Source organism: Engraulis encrasicolus, chromosome 7, assembly GCF_034702125.1.
Source record: "Engraulis encrasicolus isolate BLACKSEA-1 chromosome 7, IST_EnEncr_1.0, whole genome shotgun sequence".
Lineage (NCBI taxonomy): Eukaryota > Metazoa > Chordata > Actinopteri > Clupeiformes > Engraulidae > Engraulis > Engraulis encrasicolus.
This window is the reverse complement of record NC_085863.1, coordinates 26,610,281-26,633,843: the sequence shown is the minus strand read 5'-3', so window position 1 is coordinate 26,633,843 and position 23,563 is coordinate 26,610,281. Positions and strand designations below refer to the sequence as shown.

The 23,563-nt window shown below is 45.0% G+C and overlaps 1 protein-coding gene across 1 annotated transcript in view; it reads left to right on the top strand.

Annotated features, from left to right (window-relative positions):
• LOC134451790 (stanniocalcin-2-like) overlaps positions 1-21,693 on the top strand; it is a 34,043-nt gene extending 12,350 nt beyond the window's left edge. Inside the window, exons 4-7 of the mRNA XM_063202191.1 lie at positions 19,886-20,070; positions 20,374-20,516; positions 20,680-20,891; positions 21,264-21,693. Of these exons, the coding sequence (XP_063058261.1) occupies positions 19,886-20,070; positions 20,374-20,516; positions 20,680-20,891; positions 21,264-21,666 (943 nt within the window). The 3' untranslated portion in view covers positions 21,667-21,693. The remainder of the gene's footprint in view (positions 1-19,885; positions 20,071-20,373; positions 20,517-20,679; positions 20,892-21,263) is intronic.
• Positions 21,694-23,563: the final 1,870 nt, after the last annotated feature.

Below are 23,563 nucleotides of genomic sequence, written 5' to 3'. Positions count from 1 at the left end.
AGTGACCCTTCGAATGAAAAAGGTTCCCCATCCCTGCCCTAGGGCAAGGCACCTATCTCCATACAGCTCCAAGGACCATAACCAATACCATGTACTTCAAAATAACTGTAAGTCGCTTTGGATAGAAGCGTCAGCTAAATGTAATGTAATATAATATAATGTAAAAGCATGGCTCGGTCTGTGAAGTGAACATAGGCTACTGTAAATATTATAGTCATGTCAAAACAGTGCCATAGCTGAATCTTACTGGAAATGCACGCATTTAGTTTAACTGCTATTTTAAGTCAAAGGCTCTATTTCAGGCAGAGCGTTTGTGATCTACAGAAGTGTATGTTAAACTTAAAAATATCTTCAAAGCCATAGTTTACATTTTTGTGCATGCATGCAATTTAACTGACTATACAGTACATACACATATTCGTACAGCTGTAATGTCAGTTTAAATGTCACATGAAAACTGACCTCAAATAGGGGATTCTGTATGTTGTGAACTCCAAGGAGGATAGCGTGATCCCAGAGCCAGATATAGTTCATTAGCCCTGGTGTTCATTTTTCCATTGCATCACCTTGAGGACCATTTATTCCCGGAATGACCCGCCGTGAGGAGAGAGCACTGCAGACCAGAACCAGGGTTGCCAGATTGGGCAGCTTCCTGTCTAATTGGGCTATGGAGGATGACCATCTGAGGGGCACAAAGAAATGTATCTGTAGAATCATTACCATAGAAATCAATGTGATATAAGTGAAATTGGGTGGGATTTAGTGCCTCCAGCTACAAGCGGTTTGTAAGCCTTTATTAGCTGGAAATCCTCAGCCACGTCTGGCAACCCTGACCAGAGCACGCGCCTGCAGCCTGCAGTCAGATGATGCTCCAGTCCAGACATCTGTGAACATTTTAATATCAATTTGTTGTTGATTAGATAGTGATCTGCATGACTCGGTTTAATAGGTGAGGAACGTTAACAATGTATTGTGTGCGTCAGAATATTACAGTCGAGCGAGTTCCTGGTTCCAGCAAACAACGAAAAAGAAGCACAGTTTCCATAATAACTGGAAGGTGAAGCACTATTTCTGTGAAACCGAGGGTTTTTTTTCTCTCTTTTTTTGTTAAGATATTTTATAGGCTTTTGTGCCTTTATTGCTGACAGAGGCCGTGGAGAGAGACAGGAAGTAAGTGGGAGAGAGAGGTGGGGGTGGGGCTTGGACCTGACGCAGGCTCAAGGCTGGACTCAAACCTGTTTCCTAGCCGCCTGTGGGTAAGCTGACCATTTATGGTATGGCGCATAAGGGTGATGTACAATACGTCAAAGCTCCCCCAAAACAAATACATTTTTCTTAAAGCGAATTACCGGGGATAGAATAGATCAGAATTGGGTGAGCAAATACCCATACGGGAATGATGCAGTAAAACTGTCTTGCTGCACCATAGAAGGCCAGAGATATGATATACTGGGGTTCATCACGGTTTTGTGTGTGTGTGTGCCTAACTTATGTCCTTAACCATTAGGCTATGATGGCTCCTGAGATGAATGAGAATCTTCACAGACACCCAGTGACTTTGTGAGGGCTGCCATTTGTGACTGGATTTCAATCCCCCAGTCACATATCTGTCAGAGCAGAACTGAGAAAATTCCTACTTTTTTTCTTTTTTTTGCTGATTTTCATTTCTTCGCAGAATGTGCAAGTTTAGGTCCTGCAGAAGCTACTCAGTGCTTCTGAAAACAGTATTGGTTTGTCTAAGAGCATACATTTCTTTTGTTTTCTCCTTTAACAAGTGAGCGCATTCAAAAGGCCTCAAATTAATCAGATATCACCAGATGCATGCTTCATGAGTAAGGTATCACTGTAATTTTGCATTTCTTAACAGGGGCTCATAGACCCCCAGGGGGTGTTCAGGATCCCTTAGTAGGTGTTGAGGGGGAGACAATCGAGATCAATCGAGGGGCGTTAGCAGCAACGTTCATTCAAAAAAGGTTAAGATATAGCTTTGAATCTGCACTCCCAGAATCTATGAATAACTTAATCAGGGCTTGACACTGACTTTTTTCTTCACTGGCCACTGTGGCTAGTGGTTTTCCAAAGCCATTTAGGCTTTATACAAGCCAGAATTTTGTTGTAAGTTTTTTTTTAAAGAATTTTCTTTCTTGCTTTTAAATAAAAACAATTGATGCAACTACTGTGATTTGGAATAAGTTACCTGTCAAAGTGGCTAGTGAGACTGAAAATGTAACTAGCCACAGTCCAGTTTTACCAGCATTTGGCTGGTTGGCTGGTGCCAGTATCAAGCCCTGAATTTAATATGACCTCGCGCCTATTTGCAGCCTGTTTTATTGTGGCTAGTCACATTTGTTTAACATGCCGCTAAAGTTTTGAACATTTCAATTAAACCTAGCACTGGTAACCTGCACAAAAAGCAGGCCAAAACCATGCCATGACAGTTTAAGGGCTGTGCTTGTCCCTATGCAATGTATGTAATGTATTCTGCATTCTCTGGGCCGAATTAAGGTGGCCTGATGCGCCTAGGCTACAGGTTGCTGTGGGGGCCCCCCAGAAGGCAAATAACGCGACAAATTTACAAAGCCAGTGTCATGTTTGCGAGCTAGGAATTAAGGCTAACGTGTCTACCAACTGTACTGAACACAACAGATACATTTTTCAATATTGCATCTTGTCACAATTCTTCAATTTTTCACTTTTGGCCAATCAGGCCCCCCCCGGCAGGTGGGGGCCCCTAGGATGCATGCCATATCTAGCCTGTGTGTTAACCCGGCCCTGTGCACTTTCATAAGTTTAAAATCTTGCACATACTGTACTGTACGTGCTGTAATATTTGCAAGCTGATCCGACGTGTTCTTTTTTTTTCTCTAAACTGTTAAGGACACTCCATTCCATTCATTCGTTCAGCACTTTATCGTGTAACACTAGAAATTGGGACGAGATGGAGATGGAGGGGGGGGGGGGGGGCACCCCCCCACACACACAATAGGCCTGCTGTGTTAAATGAGTCTGTGCAGTGCAGCTAAAAAGTGTGTACAGTATGTGGCAAAAGCAATGACACAGCACATTTTCAGGCAGACATGCAGCAATTAACCCCCTTACCCCCACCCCCACCCTCTGCTACCCTCCTCTACCCCAAGAGCCCCAAGAGTGGCCCCAGCTAATGGCGTGTGAAATTACACAATCACTTTATCATGGGGACGGAGGAGACGAGGAGAGGGGGAGAAAAAAGTGTCAGCTGACATTGCATTTGTCTTCTGGACATTGCAAATCACCAGAGCAATTATTGGAGGAAAGTGGAGAGTGGAGAGTGGTGGTGGTGGTGGTGGGGCTGCATTAGGGGGCATAAGGACTCTGAGTTGCAGGGGGTAAGGGGAGGAATATGGGGTGACTATTACCACCACTACCATCGAGGACGCTGACAGCTTTGACCGTCCCCGGGGCAAAATTATCTACAAGGACCCCCCTCTAAATACATGCATGTAGGGCCGCTGACAGCTTTGGCTGGGCGCGGGACAAAGTCATCTGAAAGGGCCCCCTCACTCAACACATGCAATGTAATAAGGACCCAATTCTGGGGCCCCCTTCTCCCTGGGCCCAGGACCATTGACCCCTTTGTCCCCCCTTGTTGACTTCCCTGCATGCATGCAATGTAATGGGGGTCCCAATTCTGGGGCCCTTTCTCTTTCTGAGCCCAGGACAGCTGACCCATTTGTCCCCCCACTCTCGGTAGGCCTGACCACCACCACCACCTTCATTCCAAACCCCAACCCCCTGCTAAGAAATGCAGCTGTTTCCCGCTGTTGACTCCTGGCTGCTCGGGGTGCTGGATGGCCTGAGGTGCTGAGGGGCAGACTGCATACGTGTGACCAGGGCTCTAAATTAACACTAGTTCTAGTCAACTGGCCAAAAGATGGTGAAATTTCAGTTTGGCTGGTACGTAGAAAAGACCAACTTACTAGCCACTCTGAATCATAAGTGAGTGTGTGTTTGGCTGGTAAGACTAACATCTACTCGCCATTTTGGCTGGTGATGAAAAAAGTTAAAATTTAGAACCCTGCATGTATGTATCCCCACCACCACCTCCCCTGCCATCACCTACCCACCCCACCCCACCTCATACCGACCCCCATCCACACCTCCCAACCCCAGCCTACCCCCCCTGAGTCCACCGGTCCGGGCCTGTGGAAAGCCCCCTCACATCTGCTTGTGTTAATTGCCTGCTGGATGTTTGGGAGCCATTAGAGGGGAGATGCATTTCAGCCAGTGGTACATGGAGGCCCAAGGAGGTCAGGCCTGCAGAAGGCCAGAGGCATGACATCAGCTCAGCTCAGGGCAGGGTAGGGTATACATAGATCCTCAACTGCATAACATCACTCCTGCATACTGGCATACTGCCCTATGACCAGCTAATGTAATGGGAGTGTACCGTATGTGCACATGTGCATAGTATATGTGTGTGTGTGTGTGTTTGTGTTTGTGTGTGTGTGTGTGTGTGTGTGTGTGTGTGTGTGTGTGTGTGTGTGTGTGTGTGTGTGTGTGTGTGTGTGTGTGTGTGTGTGTGTGTTTTATGTGTTTTATTGATAGCCCTTATTCATTCTCTAGGGGTGTAGTGCCGATTTAAAAAGGAGATGAACAATGGATTTGTACAAAATGTAAAGACGTACAATATATCAATATAATCCAAATTGGATAATACAAGTGGCATTGTAAATTGTCATTTCACAGATGGTAGATATAAAAGATGTAATTTCTGGTGCATAAAAAGTCGGTAAACTCAATGACCAGGTAATGACAAGGATGCTTGCATTCTGCTGCTCGTAGATTTTCCATGCATTGTTATCAAGTGCTCAATCACATGTCATTGAGCGTATGTATTTATGTATGTATAATATAAAGACATTGGATTACGTTTGATGAAGAGAACATTGAAGTGTCCCCCCAAAAACCTCCCATTCCCCCATCATAAATCACGCTGGCCTGGCGTTGCACTCCCATTTAAAGTGTTTGACAAATGGCTGGCTATTGCACATCAGCCACTTCGACTTTGTTTAACTCTGGCAGGAGACACGGCTGGATTGGTCATAAGGCATACAGGGCATTTGCCCGGTGGACCCAGGCCAGAATCTTTACATAATGTGTGTGTGTGTGTGTGTGTGTATGTATGTATGTATGTATGTATGTATGTATGTATGTATGTATGTATGTGTGTGTGTGTGTGTGTGTGTGTGTGTGTGTGTGTGTGTGTGTGTGTGTGTGTGTGTGTGTGTGTGTGTGTGTGTGTGTGCGTACTCTACTACTGCACTTCTTGTTCTGTATATTTCCTGTGCACTTTGTATTTGCTAGTGATATTGGCTATGATTATGTCCTCTTTTGAAAGTCGCTTTGGTTATAAAGCGTCTGCCAAATGCAATGTAATGTAATGTAATGTAATGTAATGGACTGTTGATGATTTTGGCCTGGTCCTTCCCTCAATGTAGTGGTATCTGTTCTCCTTATGCCGCTACAGTTGACCTGTCCGAGTCAGATTGAAATCATTTTGCCTTTGTTTAGATTAGCTCGTAATAGATGACTAAAAATGTTGTCGTGTGCTTCATCGTGTCTCTGAATGCCTAAATGGCGGACTAGTCTCAGCTGAAAATGTGTCCGGCTTGATTTTTTTTGTGGCCCAGTCCAGCCCTGGCTGGAGCCAAATGTGGCGCGTGTGTTGGCCAATTACGAGTTACCCCACTGAATTCAAGTGGCCTGGCCTGCGTTCGAACCCTCTTTGTAAAGATTAAAGCGCGAGAGTAACGTGACTCCGCTTGGACACTGCGCTACAAATGTCATGACTTCATTGATTTACCCACTTGTTTTTGGCTCGTGTCTGCAGTCCATGTTTGCCAGGCCAGGCCAGCCCACTGCAGAAAAGGGTTGTAGTAAACAAACTCATGCATGCCTTCAAACATACGTACTCACACACCCACACCAACATTGGCTCTCTTACACACACACACGCACACAGACACATAGACACACAAACACACAGACATGCACACAGACACACACACATACACACACGCGCACACACACACACACACACACACACACACACACACACACAAGCACACAGACACAGACACAGACACAGACACAGATACACACACACGCACACAGACACACACACACACACACAGACACACACACATACACACACACAATGAGCCACGGTCAATTTTAACATGATCATTGCTTTATACAATTGTTAAATGTAGTAAACACAGTAGATGTGCAGTGAGTGCATACAGTGTAACTATAAGATCACCCCACTAAGGTCACAGAGTCCACCACTAAGACAGTTCAATTACCAATGGACCATTGTCAAAACTAACAATCAGTTGTTATTAGGGCATATTGTGACCCATCACGATATCTGTTTTAAACTTGTTAAAGACACAGAACCTGCTATAAATTAGCTGTTACAGGCCCTGCCATGTGGCTGACCTGGGTTTGAGTCCCAGCCCGGGTCCTTTGCCAGCCCTTCCCCGTCTCTCTCTCCCCACTCGCTTCCTGTCACCACCTTCACAGTCCTATCATAAATAAAGTCAAAAAGACCAAACAATATCTGAATTAGCTGTTACAACCATGGCAATGATCAAGTCGTAATGTACTGTATTACAAAAGGCCCTGTGCACAGTCACAGTGGTGTAGTACTGTGGTAGTAAAGTTTTTTCAGTGATTATTACAGGGTTCCACTGGTGGAACGGCATGCATTAAGGGGCTACAAGATAGACAGAGAAATCAGTGATCACCAAACAAAGCAACCAATGCAGGTAACAGCATCACTCCTCACCGGTAGCCTGCAAAAAAAGAAAAGACCACTGATGATCAGGTAGTCAAACCTCACACACAAATCCATATTTAGCACTTCACAGTAGCCACAGTGCGTATTGACATATTTGGATGAAAGAAGGGTCTGTTTTTGAATCTGTTGAGTATGTATAGGCAGGGAAGCTGACAAGGGGGGCAAAGGGGTCAGTTGTCCTGGGCCCAAAATTGGGTTTTCATTACATTAGGGATTGGATGGGGGCCCCTTTCAGATTACTTTGTCCTGGGCCCAACAAAAGCTGTCAGCGGCCCTGTGTATAGGACCAATGAGTTGTGGTGATAGCACACAGGTCAGGTGAGGTAAAGCTACACACAGTGTGCATACACAAGTAGGCACAATCTCACCCATAAGCAAATAAACACACACAAACTATGTACAAGAAATAGATTTAATAGTTGTATGATGTTCATTATGTCTAACTGTTATAGTAAAACTTCAGACATGTAAAAGTTTTATCTTTTACCTGACATGTTTCAATGGTGTAGCTTCCGTCTTTATCAGAGGTTCATACAGTATGGATGTTGATGTGTGCCGTGCTTTAAAATCAGCTGATGTTGTTGTATAGGAATCAGAAAGAGCAGCCCAAAAACCATGAACAGGGATGAGGGAGCATACATGCTCACCCACACCTGGACCCCCATCCTAAGAGGACAACTCATTATTGACAGGGAGGTCAAACCTCCACAACAACATCAGCTGATTTTAAAGCACGTCACACATCAACATCTGTGTGTGACCCTCTGATGAAGACGGAAGCTATACCGTCAAAACATATCAGGTAAAACATAACTTTTACATGTCTTTCAAGATTTTTACATATAAGGAGCTGACCAAAAAAACTGAAAAATAAGGATAGGTTGCACCATGCAACCATTTTTCTATTTTTACCACACTGATTTTAGTGTTTTGTTTTTTAGGTTAGAAGATTTAAACCGACATTTATAATTAATAGGCCACTGAGGGAGCACATACCACCACCTTTTTACATTATATTACATTACATTACACGTAGCTGACACTTTTGCCCAAAGTGACGTACTGAAGTAGTTGAAGACCTCTGCTGGTGAATATATCTATAACCTCACACACAATCCATATTTAGCACTTCACAGTAGCTGTTGACATATTTGGATGGAAGGAGAGGTTGTTTTTGCATTTGTAGAGTATATGACTATGCTTTTAGGACCGATGAGTTGTGATAAATAGCACACAGGTCAAGTGAGGTTAAAGCTACTTTGTGTGTGTGTGTGTGTGTGTGTGTGTGTGTGTGTGTGTGTGTGTGTGTGTGTGTGTGTGTGTGTGTGTGTGTGTGTGTGTGTGTGTGTGTGTGTGTGTGTTTGTGTGTGTGTGTGTGTGTGTGTGTGTGTGTGTGTGTGTGTGTATCTGAGTCTACATTGTAAACAGGCCTACTGGTGTGAATGTTTGGTAAATGACGATGAACAAGTGTCCACCTGGATGATGTTTTTTGTGCCTTGAGTTTGTGTATAAAGATGAGACACATGGGGGGCCTCACTAGCACAAACAGACAAGGGGGTGGGTCAGTGTTTGTCCCTGCGTGTGATGTGTGTGTGACGTGTGTGATGTGCGTGTGTGTGTGTGCACATGTGTGCATGCATGCGTGCGTGCATACCTGCCTGTGTGTCAAGAGGGGAGAGTTGGGAGTCTGTGTGTGTGCGTGTATGTGTGTGTGTGTGTGTGTGTGTGTGTGTGTGTGTGTGTGTGTGTGTGTGTGTGTGTGTGTGTGTGTGTGTGTCTGTGTGTGTCGGAAAGGGGGGAGTTGGAAGTACTGGTTTACTAACTTCCATTTCCCAGCCCAGCCCACACTTACCACCAATCTGACCCGCTGTCGCTGTGGTGCTTTTGGGATGTCACCAATCACCTGATCCCTTTTGGCCCCCCGAGGGGTCCAGCACTGGGTCACGAGTTTCAGGGCCATCGTTCAGGTTCGCAAAAACATCCTGTTCACAGCAGAGGTCAGGGGTCACGCAGAGGGTCAAAGGTCGAGTGTCTATGACGACCGCGTTACAGTAAGCCCTAGGCTATAGCCTACTCCCATACTGGCCTGCTTGCTTGCGGCACAGACGTTTTTGTGCGGCCACTGGTGTGTGTGGTAAAATATAGCAATAGGTTAGTGTAGTGACCCTCCAGATTTACGGCCGGAAGCACTCTATTCAGAGTTCGCTGAATGGCAGTGGTGTGTGTGTGTGTGTGTGTGTGTGTGTGTGTGTGTGTGTGTGTGTGTGTGTGTGTGTGTGTGTGTGTGTGTGTGTGTGTGTGTGTGTGTGTGTGTGTGTGCGCGCTAGGCGGAGGCATTGCAGGGCCACTGTAAACACTATACACCCTCTTAATCCCCACTGAGATTTCACATACACATACACACACACACACACACACACACACACACACACACACACACACACACACACACACACACACACACACACACACACACACACACACACACACACACACACACACACCTGCACATGCATATACAAACACACTTTATACCTGCAGCTGATCTCTTATAGTACAATCCAAAAATAAGATTTAACATGGGAATTAACCCTCTAAAAATAAGCTCTGACCTGTTCTGGTGTGGCGTATTTGTGGTGTGTGTGTGTGTGTGTGTGTGTGTGTGTGTGTGTGTGTGTGTGTGTGTGTGTGTCCCAAATCACCAGGGCCACATTAAAAGGCAACACGAGATCTCAAATACACTCATACACACAACACAGGCCATTCTTTCAGCATACTCAGTAGTTTTCTCAATCGTTAAATGTTTGCAAAATCGTTTCAACTTCAACTTACTAACTGTAACTTACTTGCGTAATAATGTGAAAGGGGCCTTTGCACAAAGTAAGCTCAGTTGACAGCAGGCCATATCTCTCTGTACAGTACACACATCTCTCTCTGTAGGCTACACACATGAACAGGAGTGAAGAGTACGTCTTTAGTCTAATAAGGCAACTGAAGATGAAAACTAAATGAAAATAGGCTACTCAGAGTTGCTTTCCCTGGGAGGCTGTGGGCTCTCTATGAACTTTCCTGATATGCACCCCTTCACCCCTGTTCAAATAACCTCAACTCAACTCTCAGCCCCTCGTGACATTTACCATCCTGAAGAGACAGCTTCTCCTTAATGATTATAATCTTTATACTAATTATATTGACATTTCCCTCACCTTATATGATACAGAACATCCAGGACAGGACAGGACGTGAAAACAGACTGTCCTGGGGGACAAATTAATTGACATTTGGTTAACCCACCTACATGAGGGGCAAGCATACTATTGTTATGCGACCGTTTCTTTGGATTAGTTTTTTGCCATGACCGATTTACCGCAATTTGAATTTTTAAAAAGTGAATAAAAATGGTGCTCAGACCATAATTTTTGTCCGATTGTCACCAACATTTTTCAGACCATCTTTTGACTGTTACATCTATGCCAAAATGTCCAAAGCGATAGCTACAAGCGTCAGCGCACAGCAGCCAATTAAAATTGTCAGCAAAGATGCCAAACAGTAAGTTAGCTCATTCCTCGGCAACGGCTTTGCGTAATTCGGAAGAAATTCAGAAGAAATGTTCCCCCTTATAGACCCATTCAGATTCGACGTCCTCATGAATGTGTGCGCATCGTTGACTCAAACACACCAGAGATATTGTAAGGATATTACGAGAGACTCCACTCTTCTGGGTGGTACTGCACTCTAGGGGGAGTGCAGACTCCATTCAGAAAGAACGGGCTGCTGCGCTCTCTCGACAGCGGCCACTAGGAGAACTGCAGGCATGGGTAAAATAGGGGCTATGTCTCAAATGACACACTTTTGTCAGTGCACTGACAGTCAGTGCATAGTGCACACAGTGCACTGAGGTCTTTAGTGCATAGTGTCGTGGAAAAAATTGAGCACTATGCACTGTGCCCTCGCTGAAAGTGACGGCTGAGCATGGCATTAGCTCAACAAAATACGAGTTGGCTACTGTTTACAATGCACAGCGTCCGGTGCTTGTATTTCCATGTCCTTCACCCCAAAGGACAACAATCACACATACAATACTTTGGTTGGCATGAAAAGGTTGGTGTCCCATCAACATTACTTACAGAATTAGGAGACTGTTGACCAAACTATTCCACTGAACTGAATTCCACATTTCCTCTGTGTCATTGTCAACATGGCCCCGGTTAGTGCATGCAGTGTCCATCATTCAAGCACTGCATTTTCCACCATTGTTAGGGGATCATCCTGGCACTTTCAGTGCACTGGCTCAACTGTAATTTTCAGCGTGAGCGCCCTAGGCACTGAAAAACAGTGCCCGAAGTGCACAAGTGCCGCATTTGAGACACCAGACAGGGAGTGATGAGTCTGTATGTAATACTGGGTGACAGTGCAGACACTAAAGAGAGAAAAACTGCCGTTCTGAAGCGTGTACGTTGATAAAAAATAGAGATTCCGAAAAGTACACTTGTTATGCTATTTTGAGAGGGAAGAGGCTGTTCCAGACGCATAGGAGATGTTTGTTGTTACAAGACATTAAACTACTGACTGGACTGATGACATCGCCAGGAATGCCCGTGTCTGTGGTGCCCACTGCATATCTGAAGTTAGCGCGAGCATTCCGTTTCTTATTTCGGAAAAAAACACCTGTCGAGTCTCTGTACAAGTGAACGGAGCATGGACGATTTTGAGGCAACAGTGCGCACGCAGCCAAATTACGTCATACCTGTTTACAAACTCTAAAGGGGTCTATACCCAGACAAATCGGCCACTAGGGTGCGCTGCAATAAGCAAAAATGTGTTTTGCCATTATTGAAGATGCCAAACAGGAATTTAGCTCATTCCTCGGCAACGAATTTGCGTAATTCGGAAGAAATTCCGAAGAAATGTTCCCACTTATACCCAGACAGCACATACCAAATTTGGTGCAAATCGGCCACTAGGGTGCGCTGCAATAAGCAAAAATGTGTTTTGCCATTATTGAAGATGCCAAACAGGAAATTAGCTCATATCTCGACAGCTCTATCAAAAACAAATTTGGTATACTTGACCTTTCCCATCCCAAAAGGAAACAGGCCAGATCATCATGTAATATTCCAATATGGCCTTTAGGTGGCGCTATAATAAGAAAACGTGTTTTTGACCTTGTTCTGAGATGCGTTGCGCAAGGGCAACATGCATTTTCTGTGAGGAAATAATAATAATCATTATCATTATCATCATTTATTTATAGGTATTTATTTGTTTTTACAAAAAAGAGATCACAAGACCCTTAAAAGTAGAGTATGCCGTTAGTTTCAAAACTACTTAACTACTAAGTAGTTTCAAAACTAAACTACTAAATTTCAAAATGTATACTGCTCATTCACAAATTTGATCTTTTCCACTAGTAAAGTAATAAACTAATATTTACTGGTCTAACCAGAGAACGTTTTGCATCCAAAAAATGTCTGTGACTGGTAATTCAAAATGGCAAACATGGAGAAGATCCACCTTTTTATGGGCTTAAGTAAAGTGTACATTTCCATATCGTAATGAAATTGATGGTGGTGGTAAATAAATATATGAAAAATATATAAACACATTCTGGAAGTAAACTACTACAAAATGACACACTTTACCTTTAAGATCACTCCACTTAGTCTCTTCCTCCTGTCTTCGTTCATTACCATGAGATATGGCCTGCGGCAGAAAGTGACTCAAGGTTAATATACATCATCTTGGGCCAAGCGATTAAACAAGAACACGTCCAGGAGGAGAACAGCGAGTGCCTGCAGATGGAGGTGCTGATAGCATGCAGTGCATACAACGGGACAGGCGGCCCTCTGCTCTGTTGCAGGGAACTGAAGTGTTTATTTGCGCCATAGCCCGTGCCCCCAAAACCCAGCTTGCTGCTCTATAGGGACTCTATAGGGGCGTTCTACTTCTCTGGCCGTCTTCCGTGCTCTGTCTCTCTCTCTCTACCCTCTCTTTGGCTCCGTCTTCTCTCACTCCATCTCTCCTCTGTCACTTCTTCTCTCTTGTCCTCCCTTTATCTCCCCCTCCCCTTCTCGTGCTCTCCTTCTCGCCTCTCCTCTTTTGGCATCTCTAACGGGCCAGGGCAAGGCAACTAAAGCTATGTTTACACTTGTCCTTAGCAGACCGCAACTGTACAGAAACCATCCACCACGCCCCCTTTGCAAAGCTGAAAGGACACCTTGCGGAGCTGAACGTATGGATCTCCTAGGTTGATATGTCCGTCGTCGGCAGGTATGATTAGTCAGCGGAGTTCCATTATTCTACTCTACTGGCGGCTAATTGATGTAATCTGCATCCTTGAATTCTCAGCGGGGAAAAACATGCCCTCTGTTGTACTGGGAGTGCGGACTTGAAGGCAGATCTATGAACACCCTCCCACCTCTGGTAGTGTGGTTCCGGCTATGTGAACTTAAGTGCAGGACAAGTGTAAACCTAGCTTAAGCTGTGGCTGTGAGCAGGGCTGCTGACAGCTTTGGCTGGGCCCAGGAGGACGAAGTCATGTCAAGGGCCCCTCACCCGATGGACCGAGGACACAATTATGGGCCCCCCAGCTCCCTAGGCTCGGGACAGCTTACCCCTTTGTCCCCCCTTGTCGGCTTGCCTGGCTGTGAGGGGCCCGAGCAGTCTGACGGCACACATTACAGAGCCTGCAACTCCTCAACACCAGAGTGCGGCGTCAGCATCTGCCACCACTAGTCACCCAGAGCAGATCAGCACAGTGCACAGTATTTTTTTACTGCACACATGTGAACGTGTGTGTGTGTGTGAATGTGTCAGAGAATGAATGTAAATGTATCAGCATGTTTGTTTTTAATGCACATTGTATATGTGTGTGTATGTGATTAATGTCTATTTTTATATGTTTAGTTTAACTGCACAATGGAGACTTTTCAAAAGCAATTTCAAACTTCTGTGCTAACCCTGTTATATAGATTTCTGACAACAAAAAACACTTGACTGGCTAAAGCCAATACAGATCAGATCAGCACAGCACAGCTCATCCAGGGGTAGAACAGATCAGGGGTGCACTTCTCGGAACCATAGTTGCAAACTACATTAGCTACTTTGCCGTTTGCAATGCAATTTCCCATTGGCAACTACCCAAGTTGCTAGCTAGCTCACAACTACACTACACTGAGAGACACTGCCCAGATCAGATCACCCGGTGCAGAAGTGAGATCAAAAGCCAACCTGGGTAACTGTCATTGTCATTGTGTCACACACGAAAATTGCATTTATGCCTCACACGCGCAAGGGAGCAGTCCCAAACGTTGCTTCAAGGGAGCAGTGTGATGGGACGGTACCATGCTCAGGGTACCTCAGTCTGGAGGTTGGTCCAGTGTAGCTCATCTCAGCCCAGCTACACACACAAAACACACACACACACACACACACACACACACACACACACACACACACACACACACACAAACACACGCACACAGTATCTCACATAATCAAAAAACACTCAAAACACATGTATGCATGCACACACACACAAACACACACACACACTGCATGATGTACTGTATATGTACGCGCGCGCACACACACACACACACTGCATGATGTACTGTATATGTACGCGCGCACGCACGCACGCACGCACGCACGCACGCACGCACGCACGCACGCACGCACGCACGCACGCACACACACACACACACACACACACACACACACACACACACACACACACACACACACACACACACACACACACACACAATGACATGCACAAATGCACTGCCACATGCACACACATAAACAAATAATACTGCCATCATTAAGGCAATAAGTGTCCTACTTTTTCCTACGACCATCTAAATGTCCTGACTGGTTCAGTAGCTTGTAACAGAGTGAAAGGGAATTTCCTTGGCGGGCCTGCCTGCCTCGACCGCACAAACAGCACCCATTGTGTTTACATGCACAGGCAACAGGGAATACATGGCATGTGTAACCGAGGTCATCTGACACAATCCACCACTCGGGGCTCAAGCTCGTGACCTCCCAATCACAGCAATCCTTTGGCATGGGAGCATTAGCCTGATTATCATCGACTTTCAAATCTCTTCGAGACTTGGTATGACTAAGAGCATAACGATTACCATTTCCCAAATTGCATGGTCGACCCCCCTCCCTTGGTTTTGCTAATGATTGCTTGCTTCCTGACAAAGTGGGAGGAGTTCCCAATATTTCAGGAGCTCAGAAACGATATTTGTGTTGCTCTTGGCCAGACTAGAAGCAACGCTGAATATATTGCATCACTAGGAGGGCACAGCCTGGCTATGGGAGAGCACAGCTATGATAGCACCGAGCTTAAGTTCTAGGTTGATAGCTCAGTGCTACCACATCTGTGTGACAGTGTGAGGCTTACTAACATTCTGCTGCCATACTCTTCTAGTTGGCATCCATTACACATGCTTTTCATTCTTTGAAGCTGGGATGTCCCCTTCAGGGATTCCAAGAAATGAAATCTGGCAGGACAGGAGAGAGGACGACCATTCGCTATCTCCAAGCCTTTCTTTCACTTCCTAAAGAGGATGCAGATGCACCATAGAACAGAAGTCAGTGTGTATGGCTTTGTTGTCGCCCCACCAACCCCACATATTCCCCATACCTCATGTCACAGTTTGTTTTTGTAGGCCTCTTTGGGAATCAGGTGGTACATTGTGTCTCCCCCCTCTATGTAAACACTTTACTGATGAATGCTATGCATGGGGGTAAATATTTACGTATCCACAGGGGCATAAATGACTGCTGTTGTGTTTGGTGGTTCGCTATGAATCATCACCCGCTGAAGGGGGACCTTAAAAAATACATTAGGCCAGAACAGTTTGTCACTGCTGCTGCGGTTGGTTTACAGATCCGTGATGGGGTATTCCCCCTGACAGGGATGGGAAGCCCTAACTAGGTAAGCTGTAAACCCTCTCAGTACAAGACTTTATACATGGGTTCACCGTGTGGGGGAAGACACTGGCAGCCAACCACGTGAGCTAATTTTTTGACCGACAGCAGTTTCCAACAATCAGGGGTTGAGTTGTGCACAGCCAGAGAAAACAAAAAATTAGAACCCATGTAACAAACAATGAGTGTGTTTTAGAGCATGACACGGGAGTGGATTTTCACTCCCATCCCATCCTGGTCCCAGAAAAAAAATCCCATCCCGGGCTGGAGTAAAAAAAGGAAATCCCATCCCGTCCCACTCCTGTAAAAATGTCTCCAATCCTGCCCACTCCCACACAAAATCATTCATTTTCGTTAATTTGTATTCCCGGTCCTGCCAGCTCCCATTCGTCTTTATTCCCACTCCTGCCCGCTCCCGTTCATCTTTAAAATTTTGACTACGACCCACAGGACCCACGGGAATTCCCGAAAAATGTCATCTTCTAGTGTGTTTACATGCAGTTCAGTATCCCGAATATGATCATAACCGGGATATGTCTCATATTCGGGATACAGAACTGCTATAAATGCACTCAATGCCATGGGAGCCATTCTATTTGAAGATGTAGGCTACCATTTGATCTGAGTGGACAGTTCGATGTCTAAACCTGATGTCTGGATTAATTTAAATTGCCATTTCAGGTAAAACAAAAAAATCACAGTTTGACAGAGGTTCAACCACTTCCACACTGCCAGCGCCCATTTCAGTTTAATGACGACTGTCACAGTACCTCAAGTTAAATGAAACAATTTGATGTTCTTTGACAGAAAGGCAGAGATCTTTATGTCATGCTATTCTACGTATGCAGAAAATTATCAAACATTTCAAAAGGTATTATGCCAGTCTACCAGTGAATGTGAAATGCCACCTATTGTCCGATTTATGAGTACACACCATTCCTAAGATGTTTCAGCCCCTGGTGAGTAGTGGTGTAAATCACAGCCTCCATGACGATACAATTCAATATCGATATCTTATTAGTCGATGCGATGCGATTATTTTCGATATTTAAGAATGTCCCATGATATGATTCGATTTTTTCCAAATTACTTTTCCACCTCTATTATGTTATGCAGCTAGGGAATTGGGCAGGGGCCAGCGATTCCATTATTTTCGATACTTAAGAATGCCCCACGATACGATACGATGCGATTCGATTCAATCATCAGATTATATTGCGATATATCTATACATTTCGATTATTATTTACACCCCTATCGGTGAGTTAAGGGCATGTCTTGTGGTTCTCCCGTACGTACATACCTTATTTGTTTCTCATCCACAATGCCAGGGCAGCCTGCACACAAATACAGTATCAAGTGAGTGTGTATTTGTATGTGTATTGAATTGTACATGTCTATATCAGTATGTTAGTGTTTGAAAACTGCACATGTGTGAGTGTGTATTGTCTATGTGTATGTTGTGAATGAATGTTGTTAGAGTTGTTGAATTGTAAATTCATGTATGAGTAAGTTAGTAAGTGTAAATGTGTGTGTGTGTGTGTGTGTGTGTGTGTGTGTGTGTGTGTGTGTGTGTGTGTGTGTGTGTGTGTGTGTGTGTGTGTGTGTGAGAGAGAGAGGGAGAGAGATTATTGTCAATGTCTCATTTAAATGTTTTAGTTAAACTGCACATTGGAGACTGGTCAAACGCACTTCTGTGCTAACCCTGTTACAAAGATTTTTGACAATAAAGTACACTTGACTTGACTTTACTTGGCAGTCTGCTCACAAATATCACATTTTGGTTGTGCAAACACAGAGAGGAAGAGGGAAAAGTAGGCCTACCATAAGACGTGTTTCCCTCCATTCAGTGAAACGTGTAACGAATTATAATCGAGGGCTACATCAAGGCAATGGAAACAGGACTCTGCAACTGTGGTGGACATTTTGCTGATGAGGCTGTTTTCCCCTCTAAACATGTCGGAGGAGAGGGGCCAGTCTACTGGAGAGACACTTTGCGTGGGGTCACTAAGCGGCGGATGTAAACAGCACTGCTGATGCACCGTGAGGCTCTGACAGCGGGTTGGAACACAGTGGACAGTTGTTGGTTTTTTTTGCCTTTTTATTTATTTTTGAGACAGGACAGACATGAAGCGAATGGAGAGAGAGAGAGAGATGGGGAGGGGACGGCAAATGTCGCCGGCGTAGCAGTCCAGTGCCCAGCCGTTTGATCTACGGCTGGGCCAGTGGACGGTTGTTAGGAGTGCATGAGCAGGGGCGCTGAAGTAGGGGGGTAGAGAGGGACTGAGTCAACAAGGCCTCACGTATGGGTGTGTGTGTGTGTGGGGGGGGTGTCACAGGGGGTTCTACCCATTTGGAGGCCCTAGGTGAGATAAAGACATGGGGCCCTCTTGAATTATTTTTGCCTGTATTTACCATGCAGAGAGCAGACCGTTGGGGGACCTTACAGAGGGCATATTTTTAGTGGGGCCCGGTGCAATTGTCTAGTCTGCCTATTGGTAAACCCGGCTCTGCTGGGGTTCATCGGAGTTGGGTCCAATTTCAATTCCATGCTACGTATGTAGCCTGATTATCATCGACTTTCAAATCTCTTCGAGACTTAGAAGCAACGTCGAAGGTGTTGCGTCACTAGGAGGGCGTGGCCTGGCTAACGAATATGAGTGTTGACCAAAATCCACACCCCTGATCCAACCCACCTCCCCAAACACTCCACTCTAAGGCATGGCATCCTCTATCCTAATCCCAATGTCCAGTGCTGCACTGGGACCGCAAAACAGTCCGGGCATCTTTTGCATGGACCAGCCCACTGCTTTTCTAAAAAATCATTATTAGCTCAGTCCACTGTAAATAGATAGATCAATGGGCCACCGGGCTGGTCTATCAGAAAAAAGAAGCAACCCAGGGCATCGACCCCCCTGAGGTCTGTTGGCCCACCGGGAAAGGCCCTGCATGTCAGACTACCAATTCAACCCTGGAAATGTCCATCCCCCACCCTCTCCAAGCAGCAGCACTCCTGACCTGGATATGTTTGTCTCCACAGGGAACGCACAGTGTCCCACTAGCAGCAGCCTCGCCTCTGTCAGCCATGGTGCAACAGCAGAGGCGCATTCTGCGCATACCTGCTGGTCTGTCTGTTGTCAGCGGAGTCAGAGGATGTTTATGGATGTGTGAGTGACCTCGCTGCTGCTGTGCCATTGACCGAACGGTTTACTCCCACTCATTGGATGTCCCAATCACATTGTCAGGTTGCAGCAATACGTTCAAAACAAGGCGGGGAATTGGCCACTTGCAGTTATAGCCTACTGGAAGAGTGATTATAGTTATATTCTGTTTTCCCTCCTGGTAGTATAGTACTACTTGGATTAGCTCCTACCTATTATTATTAAACCGCTTTCTCTCACACACCTCTTTGTGTGTGTGCATGCACGTGTGTGTGCGCGTGCGCGCGTGTGTGTGTGTGCGCGCGTGCACAGGAGGGGGGTGGTGGTTGTGTAATCTGTTTTCCAAAAGACACATGACATCAAAAAGACTTTATACATCAAACACACTCAACCTCAGATTACCTTTGACAGCCATTAAGAAAACATGTTCTGTCATGCCTCTTATAATCACCTCCTCAAGGCATCCTCTTATTTATATCTTCTTCTTTTATTGTCACCAAATTAAACTGCACGCAAGTACTTGCAGGTAGGCTGCAGTGATATTTTTAGCCGTTATTCAATGTGTTGGCCATTAGCCTTTGATTGAGGTGGGTATCGGGAGGTGACATCTGGATAAGGACTGTTTATAAATACAAGGGCACAGCCCACAGCTCACGCGCACTTCTAGCCACGCTGCCTGTGAGTGAGCAACATCGGCTGCGCTACCACACTGACGGACCCTCTCCTCTCCTCTCCTCTTCTCTCTTCCCTCACATCGAACGTCCGCCTTTCAAACTTGGACGTGGCTCTGGTAACTTGCTATTGGCCAGTGGAAAAATGACAGCACCTGCTTGTCTTCTTCAGACTAAACTGACATAAACGTTATATAGCCAGCGTTCAATCCTCCTCCAGCGCTCATTCGCGGTTGTTACGGGTCAAGAGACTAATCAACGTATTTAACTTGCGGGACTACACCTCAGCGTTTATCACTTTTGGAGAACATGGGCGTTAAATTGGCTTTGGTCATTTTAATATTTCTGCATGTAAATGAAGTCCGCGCCACAGATGTAACGGAGGCTTATGAGGCATCGCAGGACAGAGCGCTGAACTTACTGAAGAGAAGACTTTCTCTCCAGAACACAGGTAATGACTAGTTCTATTTTAATTTACCCGTGCGCTTTGGTTGCGGTCACCGTCCGTTTATTACAGATGTTGCACAGCCATAACTTCTGCAACGTGGCCATGCCCATGCTTGGAATTCTACAAACAACTTTACCTGGCGCAACAGGCAGCACATGGGAAGCTATATTTCCCATCAATCATGTCACACATGACAACGTAAATGGTACTCTGTTAATATTTATGGTGGTTGTTGTATTGCAAAAAAGTTTTACATTACAGTGTAACGATTGGTCAACATTTATCTTTTGTGTGTTATTTCTCAAGCCGATATTCAGCACTGCCTCTTAAACGCCGGTGATGTTGGCTGTGGTATGTTCGAGTGCTTCAGCAACAATACTTGTGAGATTCGTGGCCTTCACGACATCTGCCTGACGTTCATGCACAATGCTGGCAAGTTCGACTCTCAGGTAAGAGACCGGCGGTGCGCACTGCGCACTCCACTGTTGTTGTTCAATCACCTGACAGGACATCTTGGCGCAATGTCACACTGACAAACTTTTAATCTGTGCGCTCAACTGTCTATCACATCATGTTAATCCAACGTGTTAATCTGACATTTGCTACCCACAGGGAAAGTCCTTCATAAAGGATGCTCTGAAGTGTATGGCGCACGGACTGCGCCAGCGCTTTAGTTGCGTGAGTCGTAGGTGTGTGGCGGTAAAGGAGCTCGTGTTCCAGCTCCAGCGACAGTGCTACACCAAGCACAACCTCTGCTCGGCGGTGCGACAAAACGTCAACGTGATGGTGGAGATGATTCACTTCAGTGATCTATTCCCCAGAGGGTGAGTACGATAGCATCGTTACGCATGGAACACTATAGCCATACTGATGAGCTTTCCGCTTATTTTACTTTACAACGATGGTAAGAAAGCACATCCTAAGGAGGACAACTATACGTGGGTCATGTTGCTTTAGGTGTACTTTGTTTAAAGGACAAAATATTGTAATAATAGGTCAAACTCTATTGTACCGTGAAAGTGCACCAAAGTTGGGGTCGGATGTAAAGTGTTAACAAGTGTGAAAATGAAAATGTTTTTTTTTGCTGTGAGTGATTGCCTTGGTTTGACTGACAGATAGCGGTGTTTATAAATACCATTTGTCCTACTCACCTGGCCTTTAACCCCCAGTCGCTCTCTGCCCTCCCCCGTAATCAGGCCTCACGTGGAGCTGGTGAACATTCTGCTGGGTTGCGGGGAGGAGGTCCAGGAGGCCATCAGCCGCCGCATCCGGGCGCAGTGCGAGCTGAACTGGGGGGCACTGTGCGGCAGCTTCAGCCGCTGTGCCCTGACCAGGGTAGCAACAGGTGCAGACCAGTCCCTGACCCTGACCCCGACGCCGGCCACCCCCGCGGTGGGCAACGGGAACACACTGCCCCCTGGAGGAGGGCAACTGGAGGAGGCAGGCTGGGAGCCATCCTGGATGGAGGAACTACTCAAGGAGAACCAGTCAAAGCTTCCGGATGAGAATGTTAGTGCAGCTGCTGTCCAACCTCTTCAGGACAACAGCGCTGATACATTAAAGACTGACACTCAGAGAACTGCTGAAAGTGAACAGTAGAGCGGAGAGAGAGGGCGCGCAAGACAGCAAGGACCATTATGTAGGCCTCAACTTCCTCATTTACCGTCAGTGATGGGCAAAATGGATTCTTTAGTCTCAGTCTAGGGCCACATATTCTAAATGACCTTGTTTTACCTGTCCAATTCAACCAGGTGATCATTCAATCAGCCAATTATCTGGCTGAACTGGACAGGTAATACCAAGTCATTTGAAATATGTGGCACTGAGTTGCAACCAATGAATTAATTTTGCCCATACCTATTTACTGTGTAGGTAATCCACTGACTCACAAAGGATGACTAGCTGAATAGTCAGAAATAACTGGGCAAGCACATGTGTGTCTCTAAGGTATAGTACATCCAAGCTTTAACCCCTTAATGCGCGCCGTACCTCCAGCGGCACGCTGTAATAGTCTTTAAATTGTAACTACCATAGCACTACAATACTATGACACAACTCAGGCCCTTTAGAAATGCACCACGACTTGGTCATTACCATACTGGTAACAACAAATTTATTAAGCCGTGTCTTAAGGGGTTTTAATGGATGCAATTAACACCTGTGCTTGCCTTGCTATTTCCTGGGAAATGGTCATGACATGGAGACATTGGGCATTTCTCAAAACTCTAGTGCGCGCACTTCCAAGTGTATCAGCCTAATTAGTCACTCCCAGTGATTGGATACTCTTTACTAGTCACGCCCAGTGATTGGATACTCCGCAGAGTTCACCAAAGAGTATCCAATCACTGGGCGTGACTAATTAGGCTGATGCACTTGGAAGTGCGCGCACTAGAGTTTTTGAGAAATGCCCATTGACACAGAGCAAAGACTTCCTTCCTCTCTTAGACAGAAAGATACACTTAAACGATAAGCTAAATTATGGATAATCATACATACATTACACACACAATCATCACACACATCTTTACCGAAAGTACTGTAATAGGTTAGGAATATTACTGTAGGCCTATATGGTTAACACACAGTACAACTCATACTACCGGTAGTTGAGACATTCATCACAGAGGATTTGCTACCCATAGCAGTTATTCAAGCTTATTTAAGAGGGTCATGTGTTGTTTTGCTCTAAATGAAATCCTCTTCTGTATTTCATGTCATTTTTGTGATAAGACAGGGATATTCACACATTTATTTGATATTGTGACAGACACTTACATATTTATGTTACTTAGCCAGACTGCCTTTGCTATTATATTTTTTTTATACGAATCACCTGAATGTCTATAGCCTACTGTATGAAGGCAAAACGTATTAATCCAATACAGGCAGGCACATGTGAGACATTCGGGTTATTCACGCACACAAATAAATCAGATTTGTGCATAAATTGGCATTATTAACATGCCAAGGCATACATCAAAAACAACTTCTTAATTCAAAGGGTGCATGGGAAATTTTAATTGGAGCAGTGTATAATCAGACTAAGATCTGATTTAATTTTTGGTTTGCACGTCGACACACTGAGTGTATTTTTTTTGCCAACTCTCAGAAATATATATAAGCTGTTATGAAAGCCAATTACACATCTAGGCTACACCTAAAACCGAATTTCCAAAGCTGTTTGACACAGATAAGCAAGGGATCTACCTCACATCACCACTTCATGGCTGTTACAGAGACTGCAAGGGCAGAAGAATAATTTTAGTAGCAATATTTTTTCACTTTTTTTTGTTTGTTTTGTAAAGGGGGAAAGTGTTGTAACTACAGTATTTCCTTAAAACATTGCATTCTTCTTTGTTTCTCTTGATTTTTTGTAAGACGTGTAAATACAATACATATTTTTGGTATTTATTTTTTTGAGAGTATGCATGATGTCTTAATCTCAGTGCAGCTGCAAATGTCAAGTGCTCTTTGTTTCAGAGTATTTTATATTTAG